This window comes from Podarcis gaigeae, assembly GCF_964106915.1.
Source record: "Podarcis gaigeae genome assembly, chromosome: 15".
Lineage (NCBI taxonomy): Eukaryota > Metazoa > Chordata > Lepidosauria > Squamata > Lacertidae > Podarcis > Podarcis gaigeae.
The window spans coordinates 30060670-30079846 of NC_139692.1; the positions used below are offsets into that span (position 1 = coordinate 30060670).

At 46.6% G+C, this 19177-nt stretch overlaps 1 protein-coding gene across 1 annotated transcript in view; it reads left to right on the forward strand.

Moving 5' to 3' along the window:
* MLXIPL (MLX interacting protein like) overlaps positions 1-19177 on the forward strand; it is a 53070-nt gene that overhangs the window by 25942 nt on the left and 7951 nt on the right. Inside the window, exons 8-11 of the mRNA XM_083714464.1 lie at positions 14584-14765; positions 15856-16420; positions 17718-17791; positions 18198-18363. Coding sequence (XP_083570590.1) covers positions 14584-14765; positions 15856-16420; positions 17718-17791; positions 18198-18363 — 987 coding nt within the window. The remainder of the gene's footprint in view (positions 1-14583; positions 14766-15855; positions 16421-17717; positions 17792-18197; positions 18364-19177) is intronic.

Genomic DNA, 19177 nt, shown 5'->3' on the forward strand with positions numbered 1-19177 from the left:
CTCTCTCTTTTTCTTTTAATTTTTCTAACAGGAAACAGGCACCATTTTGCTATTTATTTAGAGTGGTTTCTAGCCCACACTTCATTAAAATAATCTCAGGGCATCTAAAAACAAACACAAAGCATAAAAAAGATTACCTGAAACCAAATAACCCCTCATCACATACAACATACCAACGAGGACATGTGGCTCAATTCTCAACCCATTTAGTCCGAAGCCTAGTGGAATAAAAATGTCATTGAGTGGCTCCTAAAACCCACCAGGGTCAGCACTAGCTGTTTGTGGAAGGCATTCCACAAACGGAGAACCAATACTGAGAATATCTCCGTACCGTATTTGATAACAAAATGCATCATTCTGTACTCCCAAGGAATAACAGATACTGGTTTGGGGGCCATTGGGAGGGGCAGATTTTTTTCCTCCCTATATACATAGAAATGTAAGGCTGTCGTCACACAGCTCCAGTTGCAGGATCTGTAGTGCCGCATCACAGTCCTGGATTTCCATGAAGTCTGGGCGGAAAAGCCAGGTTTTTAAAAGGATGGTTTTAAACGACAAACAGAGGTTTGACTAAAGCATGGATGGAGAAGCTCTGAGGAGCTCTAAGGAATGTCTCTCTCTCTCTCTCTCTCTCTCTCTCTCTCTCTCTCTCTCTCTCTCTGTGTGTGTGTGTGTGTGTGTTTAAGCCAGACTAGCAGAGGGGGCAAAAATGGGACGGTCAATATATTGAATGAGAATAGAGTGCCTATGTCTTGCAGCAGTTCTCAAAATAGAGTTTGGGTTACAGGAATGTGAAACCGCACTGGGGGCGAGACGAGAGAGGAAGGGAAACTTTTGACCCAAGAAAGGGGAAAGAGGGGCAGCTGGGGCTGTCGAGCAACAGAGGGCTGAGGACCTGAAGAAGGGGGGTTGAGTTTATTTATCTATTGTATTTATACCACACCTTTCCTCCATAGTTCTCCTCCTTCCCTTTTTATCCTCACAACAACCCTGTGAGGTAGGTTAGGCTGAGAGCAAATGGCTGGTCCAAAATCACACAGTAAAGTTCATGATTTGGTTAGGATCAACCGTGTGTGTGTGTGTGTGTGTGTGTGTGCGCGCGCGCCCTGTACCAGGCTGTCTGAAAGAATACAAACCTTCCCAGGGTGTGAGATCTAGGGAGGAGGCCATTCTCTTGATCCTGCCACTGGCAGCAACTACACTTTGGAAGTCCCTGCCTATTGATATAAAGGAAGCACCTTTGCTGTACTCTTTTCGGCACCTGTTTAGAGACAAACCTGCCCAGATGCATAGAAAGTTGGTGTGCATTTTAATCAGTTTCAGTATTTTAAACTTTTTATTTGCTCAAAATTATTGCTGTGAATTTTTTCTTGATTTTATCCTTTCACCTTTTTCTAAATTGCTTTCAGGGTTGTTGTTGTATAAATGTTATTAAATAAATCAGCTAGTTTAATTGTTTTTTAATTCCCCCCCCCCCCGAAATGTTTTTGGCTGTTTCTATTTTAACAGTAAGCCACCTGAGTCCCCAGTCTGGGGAAAAGGCAGAATATAAATAATGGTAAAGATAATACGTAATAAAAATTTGTGTGTGTGATGAGTCCTCAGTCTTTTGCACCAGTCTCCCTGCTCCCCCTTTAAAACAATCTTTTTAAAAAAAAAAACTGCAGTAATGGGCTGCAAAATTCAGAGATGTGTGAATTTCAAAAGATTGCTGCCTTCCAGTTTTCTGCCTAGTTTGAGAAGTTCTGGTCGTTTATCAGGAAAATGCAAACAAAACTGAATTTCTCCCTCACCTCTAAATCCTGGCAAGACGGCCAGCTTTGCAGCTGCCTTAATTTACTTAGAGACCCTCTGGTTAAAGCAAGGTGCTGTGATCCACTGGGCTTTGCAGGAAACCTATGCAGATCGGATTTCAGGGATCATAGCCCCCACCTCCCTGACAAGTATCCTTTCCTTCTTGGTCTATTCTTCTTCCAGACCTGAAGTGCTGGACTCCTTTGCAAACTCCTGGAGTTCGGTTCACATCCCTCCAAAATTAGAGTTGAAAAAGGTGCAGAAAAGTGTTTGGGACATTTCAGTTTAGAGAAAACAAGAGTTAAGAGGTGAATTAAGAGGCCACATGATAGAAGTTTCATACCCTCCAACATTTCTCCAATGAAAACAGGGACATCCTATTCAATAATGATAATAGTTTTATTATTTATACCCAGCCCATCACATTAGGTTATCCCTGCCACTCTAGGTGGCTTCCAACATATATAAAAAAACATAATAAAGCATTATACATTTAAAAACTGCCTTCAGGTGTCTTCTCATGGTTGTATAGTTGCTTATCTCCTTGGCTCGGGGGTCACATAACTCTGTACCCTCTGATGAAAATAGGGATGTACTAAGGAAAAGCGGGACATTCCAGTATCAAATAAAAAACCGGGATAGCTTCTGTAAATTCGAGACTGTCCCTGGAAAATAGGGACACCAAGAGGATCTGAAGTTTATAAAATTATGCGTGGCATAGAGAAAGTGGATAGAGGTTTTTTTCCCCTGCCTCTCTCCTAACACTAGAATTTGTGGACAAGCCATGAAGCTGAAGGATGGAAAATTCAGGACAAACAGAAAAAAGTTCTTTTTTCATGCAGATCAGAGTTAAACTATGCAACCCGCTCTCACAGGAGGCAGAGTGATGGCTGCTAACTTAGATGGCTTTAAAAGATAATTGGAGAAGAGGGTTATCAATAGCCATTTTTGTTTATACTGGTCAGAGGCTGTAATGCTCCTGAATGCCATTTGCTGGGAACAGAAGGAGGCGAGAGGGCTCGAATCCTGCTTGCTGATTTCCCACAGGCATCTGGTTGGCCACTGTGAGAACAGGATGCTGGACTAGATGGGCCACTGGCCTGATCCAGCAGGGCTCTTCTCACGTTCTTGTGGAAGGCTGAGAATGCCTCCATCCTGCCTCCAGATGCTCTGAGAGGTTGCATGGCTTGGGTGGGTGGAGGGAAGTCCAAGCAAGGCACTGGGCCGGCCCCACGGAGGGCTGTTGCAATGGGCTTGGGGGTAAGGTCACCACCTCTGTCCCCAGCCAGCCAGAGGCTTCCTGGGCTCCTGCCTGTCAATCAAAGGGCAGTGTGAATGAGGAACCGAGGCTGGAGAAGGAACCTGAGCCATATGTAGAAGTCCCCATGGCAGGTCCGTGGCAGACCACCCTAGGGATGGTAACCGACCGTGGGTGGACCCCTTCTGCAGGTAGGAGACTGGGGTGGGGGGCAGGGGGTGGGTAAGGGGGTGGGGAACTGCCTAATCTCGCTTGCAGTCGGCTCCCTGCTCTCTGGCCACCCTCCCTCACTGAATCCCAGAGCGGCTGGCAGTGGGAATCAGAGGAAGGTAGAGTTGGAAGGGAGAATCACAGCTCAAGAATCCCTGACCCATGGCCATCCAGCCTCTGCTTAAAAATCTCCAGTGAAGGAGCGTTCCACGGTTACATAGCTCTTATTGACAGAAAACTCTTCCTTATGTTCAGCTAGAATCTCCTGGCCACTTGAATCCGTCGCTTTGGGTCAACCTGGCAAAGGCCTGAGAGACTTTGCTGCTGGCTTAAAGGCAGGATGGGCCCTGCCCATGCCACCATTGCCCAGCATTCTTGCCAGAACAACCTGCTCCATTTTACCTAACGCTACGGTCGGCTCCAGCTCTGCTCCTTGAAAAGCGTTCTCTCCCAGTTGTTGCCCACGAGGCCGCAGTGAAAGGCTCAGGAGCTGAGGGCAGTTGGAAAGCCGGTCACACTTTCTGAGAGTTGTGTCCCTCCCGGCATGCTTTGGGGGGATCAAACCTTTGGGGCGGGGTTGTTGTCAGGTATAATTGCCCGCTTCTCTTGTCTGTGTTTCATTTTGGTTGAGTTTTGTCTGATTTGGGAGTAATTCTGACCGCCATCAGTTTTTCTTCTGTAAAATGGGCATGTCTGTGTGTTTGGTACCTGTGTTTGGTACCCATAATAGCCTCTTAGATTACTAGATATGCTCCAGGTCCAAGGAGGTTTGGGGGTCACTGCTCCAGATGCTACTGGAGTCCAACACCCATCATCTCTAACCACTGGCCAGGCTGGGAGTTTGGGGGGGGGTCTCCCCACAAAATCTAGAGGGCCACAGGTGCCAACCAGAGCTGTACTAAAGGCTTGCCAAGCTCTTCTGTGTACTTGGCAGTCACCTGATCACCTGTGTGGGTCTGGCAGAATTTCTTGGTGAATATGTTATCACCACATTTTATTCCTTATTCTTGCATGTCAGGGACGTTTTAGTTTCGAGAAAAGGCATGTGTTTGTTTACTGCATTTCTATCCCACCTTTTTCTCCAAGGAGTTCAAGGTGGTGGACATTATTCACAACCTCAGTTTATCCCCACAACAATCTTTTGAGGTAGGTTAGGCTGAGAAAAGACAGCGACAGCCCCCCGTCAAGGCCACCTAGTGAATTTCATGGCTGAGCGGGGATTTTAACCCTGAACTCCCAGGTCCTAGTCCAACACTCTAACCACCGCACTACACTGTGACACGATAGAAGTTTATAAAATTATGCATGTCATGGAGAGAGGAGTAAAGTTTTCCTTCCTCTCTCCTCCTGGATATCCAATGAAGCTGAGCATTGGGAGATTCAGGACAGACAAAAGAAAACCCTTCTTCATTCAGCGCAGAGTTAAACTATGGAACTCCCTCCCACCGGAGGCAGTGATGGCCACCAACTTGGACGGCTTTAAAAGAGGATTGGACAAATTCATGGAGGAGGAGGAGAGGGCTATTGAAGGCTAGTATCCGTGCTGGCTATGCTCTGCCTTCACGGTCAGAAGCAGCCTTGTCTCTGAATACGAGGGTTCCCTTTTGCTCGAATCCTGCTTCCCACTGAGACATCTGGTCAGCCACTATAAGAACAGGATAGTGGGTAGGCCATTGGCCTGATCCAGTAGGCTCTGTTCACATTCTTAACATAAGAATTTCAGCTAAAATCACTTTCGCCCTGGCTGGGCAAATTGGGAGGCTTTAACCTGGTGCCAAAAAGATTGTAATGTTGGCAATGACACATGTGGTTTTGAGGAGGGGACGCACTCCAGAGTTGGGGTGCTACCACAAATTGTGAGCTGCCTTGCTTCTGTGCCAGTTCCCAGTTGCCTCCCTCTCGGTGTTAATATAACCTGGTGACGATTTTGCATTCCTGCTTTTTGCAAATCGGGGTAGGGCAGGGCCCTCTGTGGCTTAATCTTAACGTGTGCATCCCCCACCACACACGTTTTATAAAGCCAAGAGGTTGCTTTAGTCTCTATTTTAACATCTTGGCTGATGCAAGAAGAGGATTCAAACTCGTGATCGGAATGGAAACTTGAGAGGCGGCTGCCTGAGCTGTAATTTGGGGCATGGCGCAATCCAGCTTGGAAGTTGCGGTGCCATGAAATCTCTGCTCTTTCCATGATAGACAAAGTTCTCTCGTTTTGCTTATTTGTATGTGGCATGGGACTAAAGATGAGGCTTATGATTTAATCCATTAATTTCTTAGTCACCTACTATTAGATACAGATAGGTAGCCGTGTTGGTCTGCCATAGTCAAAACAAAAAAAATTCCTTCCAGTAGCACCTTAAAGACCAACTAAGTTAGTTCTTGGTATGAGCTTTTGTATCTGAAGAAGTGTGCATGCACACGGAAGCTCATACCAAGAACTAACTTAGTTGGTCTTTAAGGTGCTACTGGAAGGAATTTTTTTTTGTTTTGACCTACTATTAGAATTAGTCTTGTGGTGACTTATAAGAGTATTTTAAAATACTGCTGCATGCCACACCAGTTTCTGGTGGTTTTGTTTTTTTAGCTCCAGAGTACACCAGTTTTTGGCCACACCAATTTCTGAGTGCTGAGAGAATCCAGCTGCTTACATAGGCTTGGTTTCATTGGGATGAAAGTCAGAGGAGACTGTGGTGTCTTTAGGATATATGGTTTAATTTGCACATCTGTACAACCTGAGCACAGGATGGAGGGGCTCACAGCATCAACACCCCAACAGATCTTGCTTCTCCATTAGTCACAGCTTTTGATGCAGCACAGAACAAGCAGGTCTCTGTGTATCCAGCTTCCAGGCTGCTTTCAGCTCAGTTCATATGCATCTTACTAGCTATTGCTCTCCTACCTAGCAACTAGGTGAGGGAGTGAAGGAAAGGCCCACCCATTCGCCTGCAGGGTCCCATCACTTAGTGCTCGCTCTTGCAACAGAGCTCATTCTTTTGGGATGCTGGTGGGGACACTGAAGAGGCCAGCCAAGGTCCCTCTCTTACCGAGGGACCAGTTCAACAATCTCCTCTGCTAGATTCTGACTTTCACTGGGTCCAGGACCTCAAGAATTGAGAGGGACTCAGGGCATCATCGAGACTGACTCCCCAAACCCATACCAGTGCTTATTACTTACATTCTGTCCCACATTTTAGCACATGAGCTAAAATCAATAGCAAAGTACTCTGCAGGTTTGGCCTGTATTTATTGTTTCTTTATTGCATTTCTATCCCATCTTTTGTCCTTCCAAGGAACTGGAAGTGGCATACATAGTTCTCTTCTCCCATTTAATCCCCACAACAACCCTGTGAGGTAGGTTAGGCTGAGAGGCAGTGATTGGCCCCTAAGGTCATTGCTGAGTGGGGATTTGGCCCCCGGCCTCCCAGGTCTTAGTCCAAGATTCCCAGCTGTTATTATTATTTGTTAAAGATAATTTTCCCCCTAGTGTTTGTAGAATGTGAGAGATGAGGCAAAATGTCCATGCACGGTTCTTTCTGGAGGAGAAAGCAGCCTGCTCCCAGCTTTCACTTTCCCTTTGAATCCCCACTGGGGGAAAGAATCCCACAGACACCCAGGCAAAGAGCCCTGCTTGAAATCTGAGAGCGCTGCTGCCAGCCAGTGCAGGAAATACTGAGCTAGATGGACCCCCAACGGTCTAACTCATTGTGGGGTGGGGATGCAGGAAGCTTAATGTGTTCCTAAGGGACGAATGCTGGGCTTTCTTACGGTGGCATTTGAGGGCTCAAGGTACATTTCCTGCTTGCAAACATGGAACTAGGCACATTCTGTAGGCTCAGAGAATCCCTACCTTGCAGGCTGTTGTGCAAGGAAGCAATCGGCAGGAACGGGAGAGCGTGGCGGTTTATTTATGTGTGCTACTACAGCTCTTTGAAAAAAGGCAAATGCTGACGATCTGGTGTTTACATGCAAAGGGGAAGTTGCAGTGGAAAGGAAGAGAGAAGTTATATATGTGGATATTTTGGTGTAAGGGGGGGGGGGTGGAGGAGAAAACCGCATAGGCGGTGTTGTGTTTGCATGAAGCAATGAGGGCTGTAGTAAATGTGCTGGAGGGGAGGTGTGTTGGGGGGGGGGGCGTCTGTTTGATGGGGTGACAAAAAGGGGAAATGGCTTGGCCCAAGATGCCTGAGTGTGTGTGTGTGTGTGTTTAGGAAGGCATATTGTGTGTTATGGAGGGGAGTTATTTTTGGAGGGGCTGGGAGCAGGAACAGACAAATCAGTCAATTTCAGTTTCTCTCATTTTCCCGGTCTTGGGTTCACTTCACCGTATTTCCGCAGCACTTTGCATTTGCCTTTGTCCCTGGGCACGAGGGGCTGACTTCACTGCCCACTTCAAGGCAAATCAGCTGCCATATTCATAGAATCATAGAAGTGTAGAGTTGAAAGGGACCTTGAGGCTCATCTAGTCCACCCCCCTGCAATGCAGGAAGCTTAGCAATTCCGTCCTCCGTTCCCTTTGTCTCCCTTTAGTAGGCCACCTAACATTGGCCTGCAACCTTTGCTGCAGGCCTGTGCTAGGAGGTCCAGCAGGGAACTGTGCAAAGGACTGTGTCAGTAAATCAGTTACCGTATTTTTCGCTCTATAAGACGCACCAGACCACAAGACGCACCTTGTTTTTGGAGGAGGAAAACAAGAAAAAAAATATTCTGAATCTCAGAAGCCAGAACAGCAAGAGGGATCACTGCGCAGTGAAAGCAGCAATCCCTCTTGCTGTTCTGGCTTCTGTGATAGCTGCACAGCCTGCATTCGCTCCATAAGACGCACACACATTTCCCCTTACTTTTTAGGAGGGAAAAAGTGAGTCTTATAGAGCAAAAAATACGGTAAGTTCCTACACTTTAGAATTACTGAGGAGTGCAAAATAAACAAGGGAACCAGACAGGGCTGCCCACTGTCTCCACTGATATTTATCTTAGTGATGGAAGTCTTGAACAATCAGATAAGAAGGGATCAGCTTGTTAAAGGCATCACTCTGGGAAACAAAACATATAAAATTAAAGCTTTCGCGGACGATCTACTTGTTATGACTGAAAACCCTAAAGAAAGTCTGAAAAGAGTGCTGGAACTGATTAAAGAATTTGGAGAAGTGGCAGGCTTTACGCTGAATATAACAAAAACAAAAATGCTTGTTAAAAATGTAACCACAGAAGAAAAGGACGACTTAGAAAAAATATTGGGCCTGAAAATCTCTTCAAAAGCGAAATACTTGGGTATTTGGATCACCCCCAAGAACATAAACTTATTTCAGGATAATTACACCAAAACTTGGCTAGATATTAGAAAAAAACTTGGAAACCTGAAGTAAACTAAAATTAACATTTCTGGGTAGGATTTCCATTATAAAGATGAATGTGCTTCCAAAATTAATCTTTTTATTTCAAATGATTCCAATATTGGGTGAAGCAGGTTGTCTCAAGATATGGCAAAGAGAAATTTCCAAATTTCTGTGGGAAGGGAAGAAACCTAGGATTAAACACCTGATCTTAATAGACATAAAAGAGAGAGGAGGCTTTTCCCTACCCGACCTAAAACTTTACTACGAGGCAGCCTGTTTCACCTGGCTAAAAGATTGGTGCACGTTGCAGGACCCAGACCTCCTGGACCTGGAAGGTTTTGACAACCATTGGGGATGGCACGCCTACCTAATATATGGAAAAGCAAAAATTCATAAAAATTTTACCAACCATATAATAAGAAAGTCACTCTTTGCTGTATGGGAAAAATATAAAGACCTGATGGAGCCTAAAGTCCCGTGGTGGACTTCTCCAGTAGAAGCCATAGCAGTAAAACGGAAAAATACTCAGGAAAGCTGGCCAACATATGAAATACTTCTAAAAAATGAAGATAACCAAATACAATTTTTAAAAATTTGAGGAAATAAGAGAACACATTTCAGACTGGTTCCAATACCATCTAGTTATTTGAAAAATTTAAATCTGACAAACAAAATGGGTTCTCAGTAGAAATTTCCCGATTCGAATCTGATCTTGTAAATTCTAAAAGAAAAACTCTTTCCAAAACTTACCGACTCCTCCTTGACTGGACAGTCAAGGAGGAGGAGGCAATAGTGGCAATGGTGAGGTGGTCCCAGGATTTTGGCCATTCAATAACCATGGCCCAATGGGAAAATTTATGGAAGATCGATTGGAAATTCACAAACTGTTACACGATTAGAGAAACTTTCAAAAAATGCAACATCGATGGTATCTAACACCATGGAAACTTTCAAAAATGTATAAAAATGTGTCAAGTAATTGTTGGAGATGCGGAGACTCAGGAACATTCTACCATATGTGGTGGACATGTAGGAAAATACAGGTATTCTGGGAGAGTATACATGCAGAACTGCAAAAAATGCTAAAGCTCTCTTTCAATAAAAAACCAGAGGCCTACCTCCTGGGAATAACAGATTTGGATATTCCACAAAAGAGGAAGGGTATCTTTTTATATGCGACGGCGGCAGCAAGAGTTTTGATCGCAGCAAAATGGAAGAATAATGAAATCCCCTCTATACAAGATTGGATCCAAAAGCTGACAGAATATGCCAAATTAGATGGTTTATCAGAAAAAATAAAGAATAAATCAAAACAGGAATTTTTTTCTAAATGGGAGGTTTTCAAAGAATATCTGAAAAATAAATATAGTAGTTTAAATTCTGTTGCGGCATTCGAGGAACTTCAGTAATAGTTGGTAGGTAGATAGAAGAAATTAGATTTATTGAGAATAAGTTTAATTATGAAAAAAATGTGTATTGGCAATAAGTAATATGAATTTGAAATATGGAATAGACGGGAAGTTGGGTCTTTAGTGTTAAGACCAATAGATGTTTTATTGTTTCCAAGAAAATTATGTCTATGGTTATTTTTGTAATTTGTGTGTAATTTGTGTTTTTTTGTGTGTGTGTTTTTCTTGTTATAAATTTTTTTTTTAAAAAAATTAGAACTCTCTGTTTATTGATATCAGGCAGGTACCTTCACAAGACTCGTTCTGGTGCCTGGGGGGGGGGGGGAATTCTATACAAGCCTACGCAGATGTTTAGAAACTTGATGCAAGCCTTAGTTTTTAGTCTATTGTTATTTCAACTTTTTGAAAGCCCTAAATTACCATTGCCCATTTTTCTTAGGGAGAATGTTATTGGTTTTTTCCTTTTTGAAAACCGTTTTGAGATTTACCGGTAAAAATTCTCTTTTTTCCACAATCAAGCAGTGCATAAATTGTGTGAAACCGATAAATGACAAAATAAGGGGCAATTAGTTTTTACTCGTGCAGGCGCGATCAGTTGTTGGCAAGTGGCTAAAAAACCCCAAAAGGGTTTTAAATGGGTGACTTTGTGTTTAAAGGTCAGGACTTGAAATGGGTCAAGGAGCCCAAGCAAAGGCGGTGGAAAGAAACGCCACAGAGGGGTTGATGTGGGGTTGCGGCTTGCGAATTTTCCACTCCGGAATGAGGAAGAAAACAAGCCCGTGTTGGATGTGTGTCCCTTCGCAGGAGCCCTGAAAGTGCCGCCGCAGCAGTTTGGGGGTCGTCTGACTCTGAGGAAGCGAGAGGGTTGCGGCGCAGGGGCAGGAAGGGAGAGGGGGGGCACGGCAGGGTCACGGGGCTTGGATTCGGGAAGGCCACGGGATGTGGTTAGCCACAGGCTGCACGCAAGGCGAGCACAAGAGGGCAGGGAGGGAGACCTGGAAGGGAGAAACCGCACCCACCCACTGAGGGGCTCGAACGTTTCCAAGCTGACTCAGGGCTCTTGCACACCTATCTTTTTTAAAAAATTGTCTTTAAAAGGATTATATTTTTATTATTTTATGTTTGAGAGGGGGAGAAAAACTCTCCTATATCCACTTTCTCCATGCCAGGAATAATTTTACAAACGTCCACCATGTCGCCTCACACTTGCCATTTCTCTAAATTGAAAAGTCCCGAATATTGCAAGGGGGCTGCTCCACCCCCTTGACTATTTTAGTGGCCCTTTCCTGAAGTTTTTTCCAGCTCTACAATATCTTTTTTTTTTTTAGGGGAGGGGAGCAGTATTTCAAATGCAGTTGCACTATATTGGCAGTTTCAATTATTTTCTTATGCACATTCTTGCAAACAACTTTCCCTAATGCATTTTGCATGCATTACTTCAATGAATGTAAGCGCTTTTGAACACGCTTTCCCCTAATTTACACTTTTGAAGCATTTTTCAAAACAAAAAAATGTTGGTTGGAGAATTCTGCATCGCGGAATTCAAAGGTGTGCACATTTCAAAAGGCAGCTGGTTCAGAAAGTACAAATTAGGTAACTTGGTGCTAGGATGTGACCTGAACTCATGGCCTCCCCACCACTAGCAGGGGAAGGATATAGCTCAATTCATACCCCCGCCCCAACGAAGCCAATCTGCCTGCCTGAATTCACGGGGAAGAGGCATCACTCGGTGGCACAGAGCACCTGCTTCACACACAGAAGAAGACCCCTGTGACCACATCTGGAATAGTGTGTGTTGCTTCACCTCAAAAAGCACACTGCAGAGTTGGAAAATATTGATAAAAGGGCTTCCAGAATGATCATGAGCAAAGGTTGCCGCGTTTGGGACATTTTAGCTTAGAGAAAAGGTGAGTACAGTGGTACCTCGGGTTACAGACGCTTCAGGTTACAGATTCCCCTAACCCAGAAATAGTACCTCGGGTTAAGAACTTTGCTTCAGGATGAGAACAGAAATTGCGCAGTGGCAGCGGGGTGGCAGCGGGGCGGCAGTGGGAGGCCCCATTAGCTAAAGTGGAACTTCAGATTAAGAACAGTTTCATGTTAAGAACGGGCCTCCAGAACGAATTAAGTTCTCAACCCGTGGTACCACTGTAAGAGACAACATGATAGAAGTTCACAAAACTATGCACGGCAGGGAGAAAGCAGAGAGAGAGAAGTTTTTCTCTCTAGAACTTAAGGACAAGCGATGAAGCTGAACATTGGAAGATTCAGGACGGATAGAAGAAAATACTTTTCCATGCAGAGCAGAGTTAAACTGTGGAACTCCCTGCCACAGGAGGCGACGTTAGCCCCCAAGCTAGATGGCTTTGAAAGGGGATTAGACAAATTCATGGAGGTGAGGGCTATTGATGGTTACTAGCCAGGATGGCTATGCTCTGCCTGCCCAGTTTGAGGCATCAATGCTTCTGAGTACCAGTTGCTAGAAACCTTGTGCTCAGGTCCTGCTTGTGGGTTTCCCATTCGGGCATCTGGGGGACCACTGTGAGAACAGGAGGCTGGACTAGGTGGTCCATTGGCCTGAATCAGCAGGGATATTCATACATTCTTATGTCAATCCCCTGCACTCTCGTTCAAAGATCAAGTATCATGTCCAGCTGTCCGGAGGCAGTGATTTCTGTCCTATACCACATTAATCACAACCAGCACTGTTTGCATTCCACTGCAATTCAGCTTTTGCTAAAACCTACATTAATTTATTTCCCTATCTGCAAGGGTTGAAATCAGGGTGATTAATTCCCATGGAACGGCGTTGACATAACAATGCAGAAAACGACATTACAGATTTACTTTACATTTGTGCACTGGGGAAAAAAAATCAACAATAGTGAATACTGCTTTTACGATATTGCATGGTTTCTCTTCCTGACCTCAGACAAATTTTCAGATTGCAGCAATTTTCGCTCCTCTTTGTGTTTCCAGGAGAATTCTCTGACATTGCTAGCAGAATAGCATAATAGAATTGTAGAGTTGGAAGGGGGCACAAAGGATCATGCAGTCCAGCCCCCTGCAAGTGCCGAGAAAGTTCTTTCTCTCCCCGACACCCCAGAGGGATGCTATGAGATTGGGCTAGATCAGGGATGATGAACCTGTGGCCCTCTAGAGATGCAGCTGGACTCCAACTCCCATCATCCACCAACACTGAATCCTGCTGGAGCTGACCCCTGACCTCTGCAGCCTCAGGCTCTCGTGCAAGGCAGAAGGCGATTGCATTGCATGTTTGGGGTGGTTCGGCTTGCAAATGTGGCAACGCCATGCCCTCCGCCCTGCTGCGGTCAGGGCCCCGGAAGGTGTCGGGTGCGGCTTGTGTGACCCGTGGGCGGCCCTGACACGGGCTTGCCTGCCCACGCAGCAAAAATGCTCGTGTTTCACAACTGCACACTCCTCCTGCTGCTGCTTGAAAATACAGCCGGTCCAAACTGGTAGTTGGCCAGGTGAGAGGATGAAGGCAGCATGGGTGGCAGCAACAGGAGGAGGCCCCCCTCGCAGGGCTGGCGCAAGCAGGAGCACAGTTTCCCCACCCAAAACTTTGGGATAACACTGGGGCACCCTAAGGAAACTTCCTGGTTGTCCTTAATTTACACAAAATTCACCTGTTCCTTTACATGCAGCAAGGAGACTGGCAGGTTGGAGGGGGTGAATTAAGTCTCTGGTTTTCTTTCTTTGGAAGCAACCCCCCCCCCCATTCATTTCGTTAAGAGAGAGAAAATTGTGCATCTCATTAAAAATATCTAAAAGGAAGAGCTCATATGACATTTAAAAAATAATATGGCATGATTTTATTTCTTATACAAATATTGAGGCACATGATTGTTCAGCACTATTTGTATATGCAAATATCTGGCTCATTTAAGACTATATAGAATCTTTATTCTCAGTAATGGTGAAACTCACAGGACGATAAACCTTTTATTTTTATAAATCTGTATTAATTGCAGGGGGAATCTTTGTATGAGTTAATCCTTTAGTATCCCTTTGGTGCTGTGCTGAATCCTTGTATTTCTGTCCATTCAGGCTGTGACACTTTATGGTTTAGTCTTCTGATGCTCTGTTTTCTTTCTTTTCCTTATGTTTGCACTTTTTTTTGTTAACGATTTTAAAAAAAGAAAAAGAAAAGAAAACTGATCATCATCACGGCTTTAGAATAAACATCATGGCCTTCCTTGATATTTGTCCCCCTGAAAGGTTTCCAGGGGACATGGAGATGGCATAGATGCCTTTGGGAAACCCATAAGCAAGATCTGAGCACAAAAACACTTTCCCCTCCTTTGGTTTCCAGGAACTGGTGTCCAGAAGCATTTCCTGCCTCCAGCTGTGGAGGCAACGCACAGACCTTGTGGCTAGTAGCCCTTGATAGCCCTCTCCTCCAGGAATTTGTCTCCATGAATTGGGCCTCTCCATGCAAATACATAAAAATTGTCATTTGTTGGAACTGGCGCGGTTTCATCACGTTCCAAAATATGGCATGTTTGGTGCAGCCATTTGCCTGGCCTGCTGTGACCTTTCTTTCTCATCCCCTGCCCAGATTTCTTTTCCAGCCCTCGGCCGCTGCCAGCTCAGACGTCCCTGAACTATCAGGACCAGCCCTGTTTTGCATCAGAGACCCTCTTCGGGACCACCGGCACCACCCTCCTCTCTAGCCCTGCAGACACCTTACTTTCCCCAGGCCCTGCCGCTTCTCCCGTCCTGCCCAGTCCTCGGCACCAGGTGCGAAAGCTCTGCTTGCCCTCAGTCTTACCAGCTGATGGCTCTGCCCTAGGCTCTGCCATTTTGCTCTCTTGTCCTACAATTCCTGCCCTGGTCAGAGGCGTAGCTTGAGCAAAGGTTCCTGGGTGGTGAAGCCCTCTTGCTGGTATGGGTTATCTGTGCATGTGCAGAGTGACTTTGGAAATTTGCATGGATTGTTGTGTGTGTGGACTCCTGGGATGGACAGATGGTCTGACTTCCTTCAGGAGGCTGAGCTATTTGCTGTCCAGCGAGATGGCCCTGCTATAAACAGGCTGATGGAGTTGTCCCACCTCATGGCGAAACGGCAAGATTTGGTCTTTATTTATATTGTTACATGCCACCCAAATCTCTGAGCAGTGAGAGACTTCAGGGGTTCCAAGCACTCATCCAGAGTTCAGTTTTCTTTGAATGACAGTCAGCAGAGATTGAAGTTTTATTTACACATATAGAACCTGAGCCTAGGATGCAGGGGCTCACAGCATTAACCCCACAACAGATCTTGTTTTTCTAATAATTTTCGCTTTGGATCCAGCACAGAGCAAGCTGGTCTCTGTGTCTCTGGCTTCCAGTCGGCTTCCAGCTCAGCTCAAACGGACTCTTGTTGTTCTTGCTCTCCTACCTAGCAGGTGGGGTGGGGAGTCCCACCCATTTGGTCCACATCACACATCAACATCTTTGGTTGTGCTATTCATTGTTCTTAACTAGTCAGCCACAGCCACTGACTAAACAAAAATATTGGTTTGGCAAGCTTGCTCTCATACCTTGTCCCCCAGAGATACAGGACCCCAAGAATAGGAAGGAAGTCAGGGCATCATCCAGACTGACCCCCACCTCAAATTCATAACATTAATTTCCTGCCATTTTCAATGGTTTGAGTTTTCTCCCCAAGGCACCTTAATATCCCAGGGCCCCCCTAATCTGCTGTGTTTTTTCGGTTTGCAAGCTTCTAGTCCACAGCATTGCAAAAAGAAGCTTGACAACAGTTGCTGAATGACTCTCCTGCAGTTTCTTTTGAGAGTGAGCAAATTGCACCCTCCTTCTGTTCCCTCCCTTTTCTGTCTCCCCACAGCCAACCAGCGGGTGCCCTGCTCACCTCGGTTCACCTGGCGCCTTCCTCAACCATGACCTCCTGTCGGCTCCACCCTCCTCGACGCCCCCCAGCAGCCTCGGCCCCGACCTCAAGCAGAAGTCCGTGTTCCCATATACGTACCCTGGCAAATGGCTCAGCCTAGACCCCTATGGGCCCTACTGCCCCACCCCAATGCCCAGCGCCCCTCTGCTGAGCCAGGAGCCAGGGCGCCCTCCTGCCCCCAACGCCAAGTTCCACTACCCGCCCTCCCCACTCTACTCTGGACCCCCATCCCCATCGCTCTCCACTCCCTGCTTTTCCCAGAACGTCCCAGGGTACAGCATGGACCTGTCCTCAGGGTACCACTCTCCTCTCAGCACCCCACAACTACACACTGGTGTGCAAAGTCCCCCCATATTTGCTGCTGGTAGGGGGCAGCCACAGTCGGGGAGCGATCGGCTCAGGGCAAAGGGGGCCAATGCCAAGACCAAGAGGCCCTCGAGAATCCCAGCACCTCCACTTGTGGCAATGCCCAACCCGTGTCTGACACAGCTGCTGATCTCAGGTAGGGGGGAAGCCAGATTTCTTTTCCAGGGGTCCCTTCTGCTCTTTAACGTGCACAGAGCTCAGGGCTGCAATGTTTGACTGACTGGTTGGTTAAAGCAGCAGCTCTCTCACGTTTTTTGGGTCACTGCCCCCTTGATTCCGTCAACTCCTTCCCAGTACCCCCTACCCTATAAAAAGCCTTACATAGAATAGCGGGTTGCCCGAATCACTAAGGAAGAGAGTAACACAATCAAATTCAACACAGTAACAATTAATTGCACGTCTAGTCAAAATCCAGCTCAAACTGTTTAGTTTGATTAAATCAGCCCAGTGGATGAACTTGATCCAGTGATACCTGCTTTTCAAAACCTGAAAGTCATTTATACTTCCAGCCCCCGGCTGCCCGCTTGTCTCTTAGCACCCACCTAGCTCTTAGTTCCCACTGCCTTAGCTCCCGGTGCTCCCTAGGAGGCAGTACCACCCACCTTGGGAACCACTAGGCTAAATTCTGATTGACCAAAAAAAGTATTCCAGTTAATCAAGGATATGCTCGCAGATATAATAAAAAGGTAAGTGTGTCATCAAGCTGCAGTTTGCTTGGCCAAAGACAGGTGGCGCTGAAAACTACAGCACAGTGAGAAATAATGGGTGGTGGTCTAGGCATGAGCTGCAGAGGGACAGCTGGAAGAGGCTGTACAAGCCCCCCCCCCCCCGCAGCCCCTCCCAGCCACCAGTCTGGCTGGTACCACTATCAACCTTGTTCTTCCTCACAGGCCAGCTTCGGGATCCACTGCTTCTGCCCTTCTTAGGTTCTTAGGTAAAGGTAAAGGTACCCCTGACCATTAGGTCCAGTCATGGACGACTCTGGGGTTGTGGCGCTCATCTCGCTTTATTGGCTGAGGGAGCCAGCGTACAGCTTCCAGGTCATGTGGCCAGCATGACTAAGCCGCTTCTGGCGAACCAGAGCAGTGTATGGAAACGCTGTTTACCTTCCCGCCGGAGTGGTACCTATTTATCTACTTGCACTTTTGATGTGCTTTTGAACTGCTAGGTTGGCAGGAGCAGGGACTGAGCAAAGGGAGCTCACCCCATCATGGGGATTCGAACCACCGACCTTCTGATTGGCAAGTCCTAGGCTCTGTGGTTTAATCCACAGTGCCACCCGCATCCCTTAGGTTCTTAGATATGCACTAGGGAACCTGTTCTGCATACCTTAAGGCACAGGGAGGCAGAATTCTCAGGGGGTGGAGGTTGGGGAGGATGGCCACAGTTTCCCAACTAGTTGGCTTCAACACCTTTTTCCTTCCTTCTTGCAGCTAAACCAGAGCCAACTCAAGAGGCTTTTCCTGGTCCTAGCCACACCGTTGCTCCTCCGGTGCCTGAACCTCTGGTAGGAGTCAACTGTTGATAGCAGGGGGGCGCATTTCCTTTCTGGGTTCCAAACTGGCTTCGGGGTGGGAAGGGATGGGTCTGTGACCCCACTGAATCAGGCCAAGGGTGCATCTAATTCTGCATGCTGCCTCCATCAGTCGGGGCTGGGAAGCTCATACGCAAAGCAGAATGACGATAGCCATCCCGTTGACTGATCCTGGAATTTGGTGTTCAGAGGTATACTCTCCCTGAACCTGGAAGCTCCATTCCTTGCTGCCAGGAGGGCTATGAACTGACCAAGCCACCCTCCACACGCTCCTGTCATTTATGCCGCTGGCCACAACATCCTGTGGCGGTGAGTTCCGCAGGCACCCTTGCCACCGTGCTGGTGCCTTCTAACCATTTCTTTCTGTCCTCCTTTGTAGCAAAATGCCTTTGGCGAGGAGCCGGCCAACTTCCTGCCCAGAATGACCCAGCTCAGCCCTCGGCTGTCCCCCGCCTCCAGCCCCTCGCAGTCTGTCCCGGCCGCGCTGCCATCGGGACCCCTGATCGTCCCCAAGACGGAACGGCTCTCCCCCACCCCTGTCTGTGGTGAGTGGCACAGAACTGGCAGCCCACCCGTCCCAGCACAGCCCTCCAGCTCTATTGACTTCTGGTTATACGTCTGTCTGGTGTGTAAAGGGTCTATTCTGTAGCAAGTCAGCAAAAGGGGCCAATTTTGAAGTGTGTGGGGACTCCTCATGGCCCTGGCTGTGGCCTGTGGAGAGTCCCTGGCCATGTCCCCAAAGAAGGATCCCAAAATGCAGGCAGTTGTGTTGACCTGCATATACTGGTGCCTCCCCCCCCCCAACCTCTGAGACCCTCCAGGGGGTTCCTGTGTTTTCCTTGGGTTCAGTTTCCCTGGAATGAAAGTCACTGGAGACTGTGCTGTCTTTAGGATACAGAAGTGGTTCCCAAACTTTCTGGAGCCACCGCCCCCTTGGTTCCATAAACTCACCCCCAGGGCCCCCTACCCTATAAACAGCTTTATACAGAATAGCAGTTTGAGGAAGTTAGTAACACAATCACATTCAGCAAAGAATATTACAGGAGAAATATTCCTGCGCCTTCTTACTAACAAATGCAGTCCTTTTTTTCTGGAGGGGACACAGGGTTACGCATACTCCTAACCATTTTGTGAATCTGCGTACTTTGGTCCATTTACGGTATTTATTTTCCCCGATTTGAACTATAAAATGGTGGTTTTCTTGAGTCAAAATGAGAGTACCCCTAAACATTTTTTTAGAAAAAAAAAGCACTGAACAAATGTGTAAGGGTGAAGGAAATTTATAGCACGAAACATCCACCTTTACCCTCTTACCAGACATGCACAAACTTTCTCCTACCACAGATGTACAGTGACTGA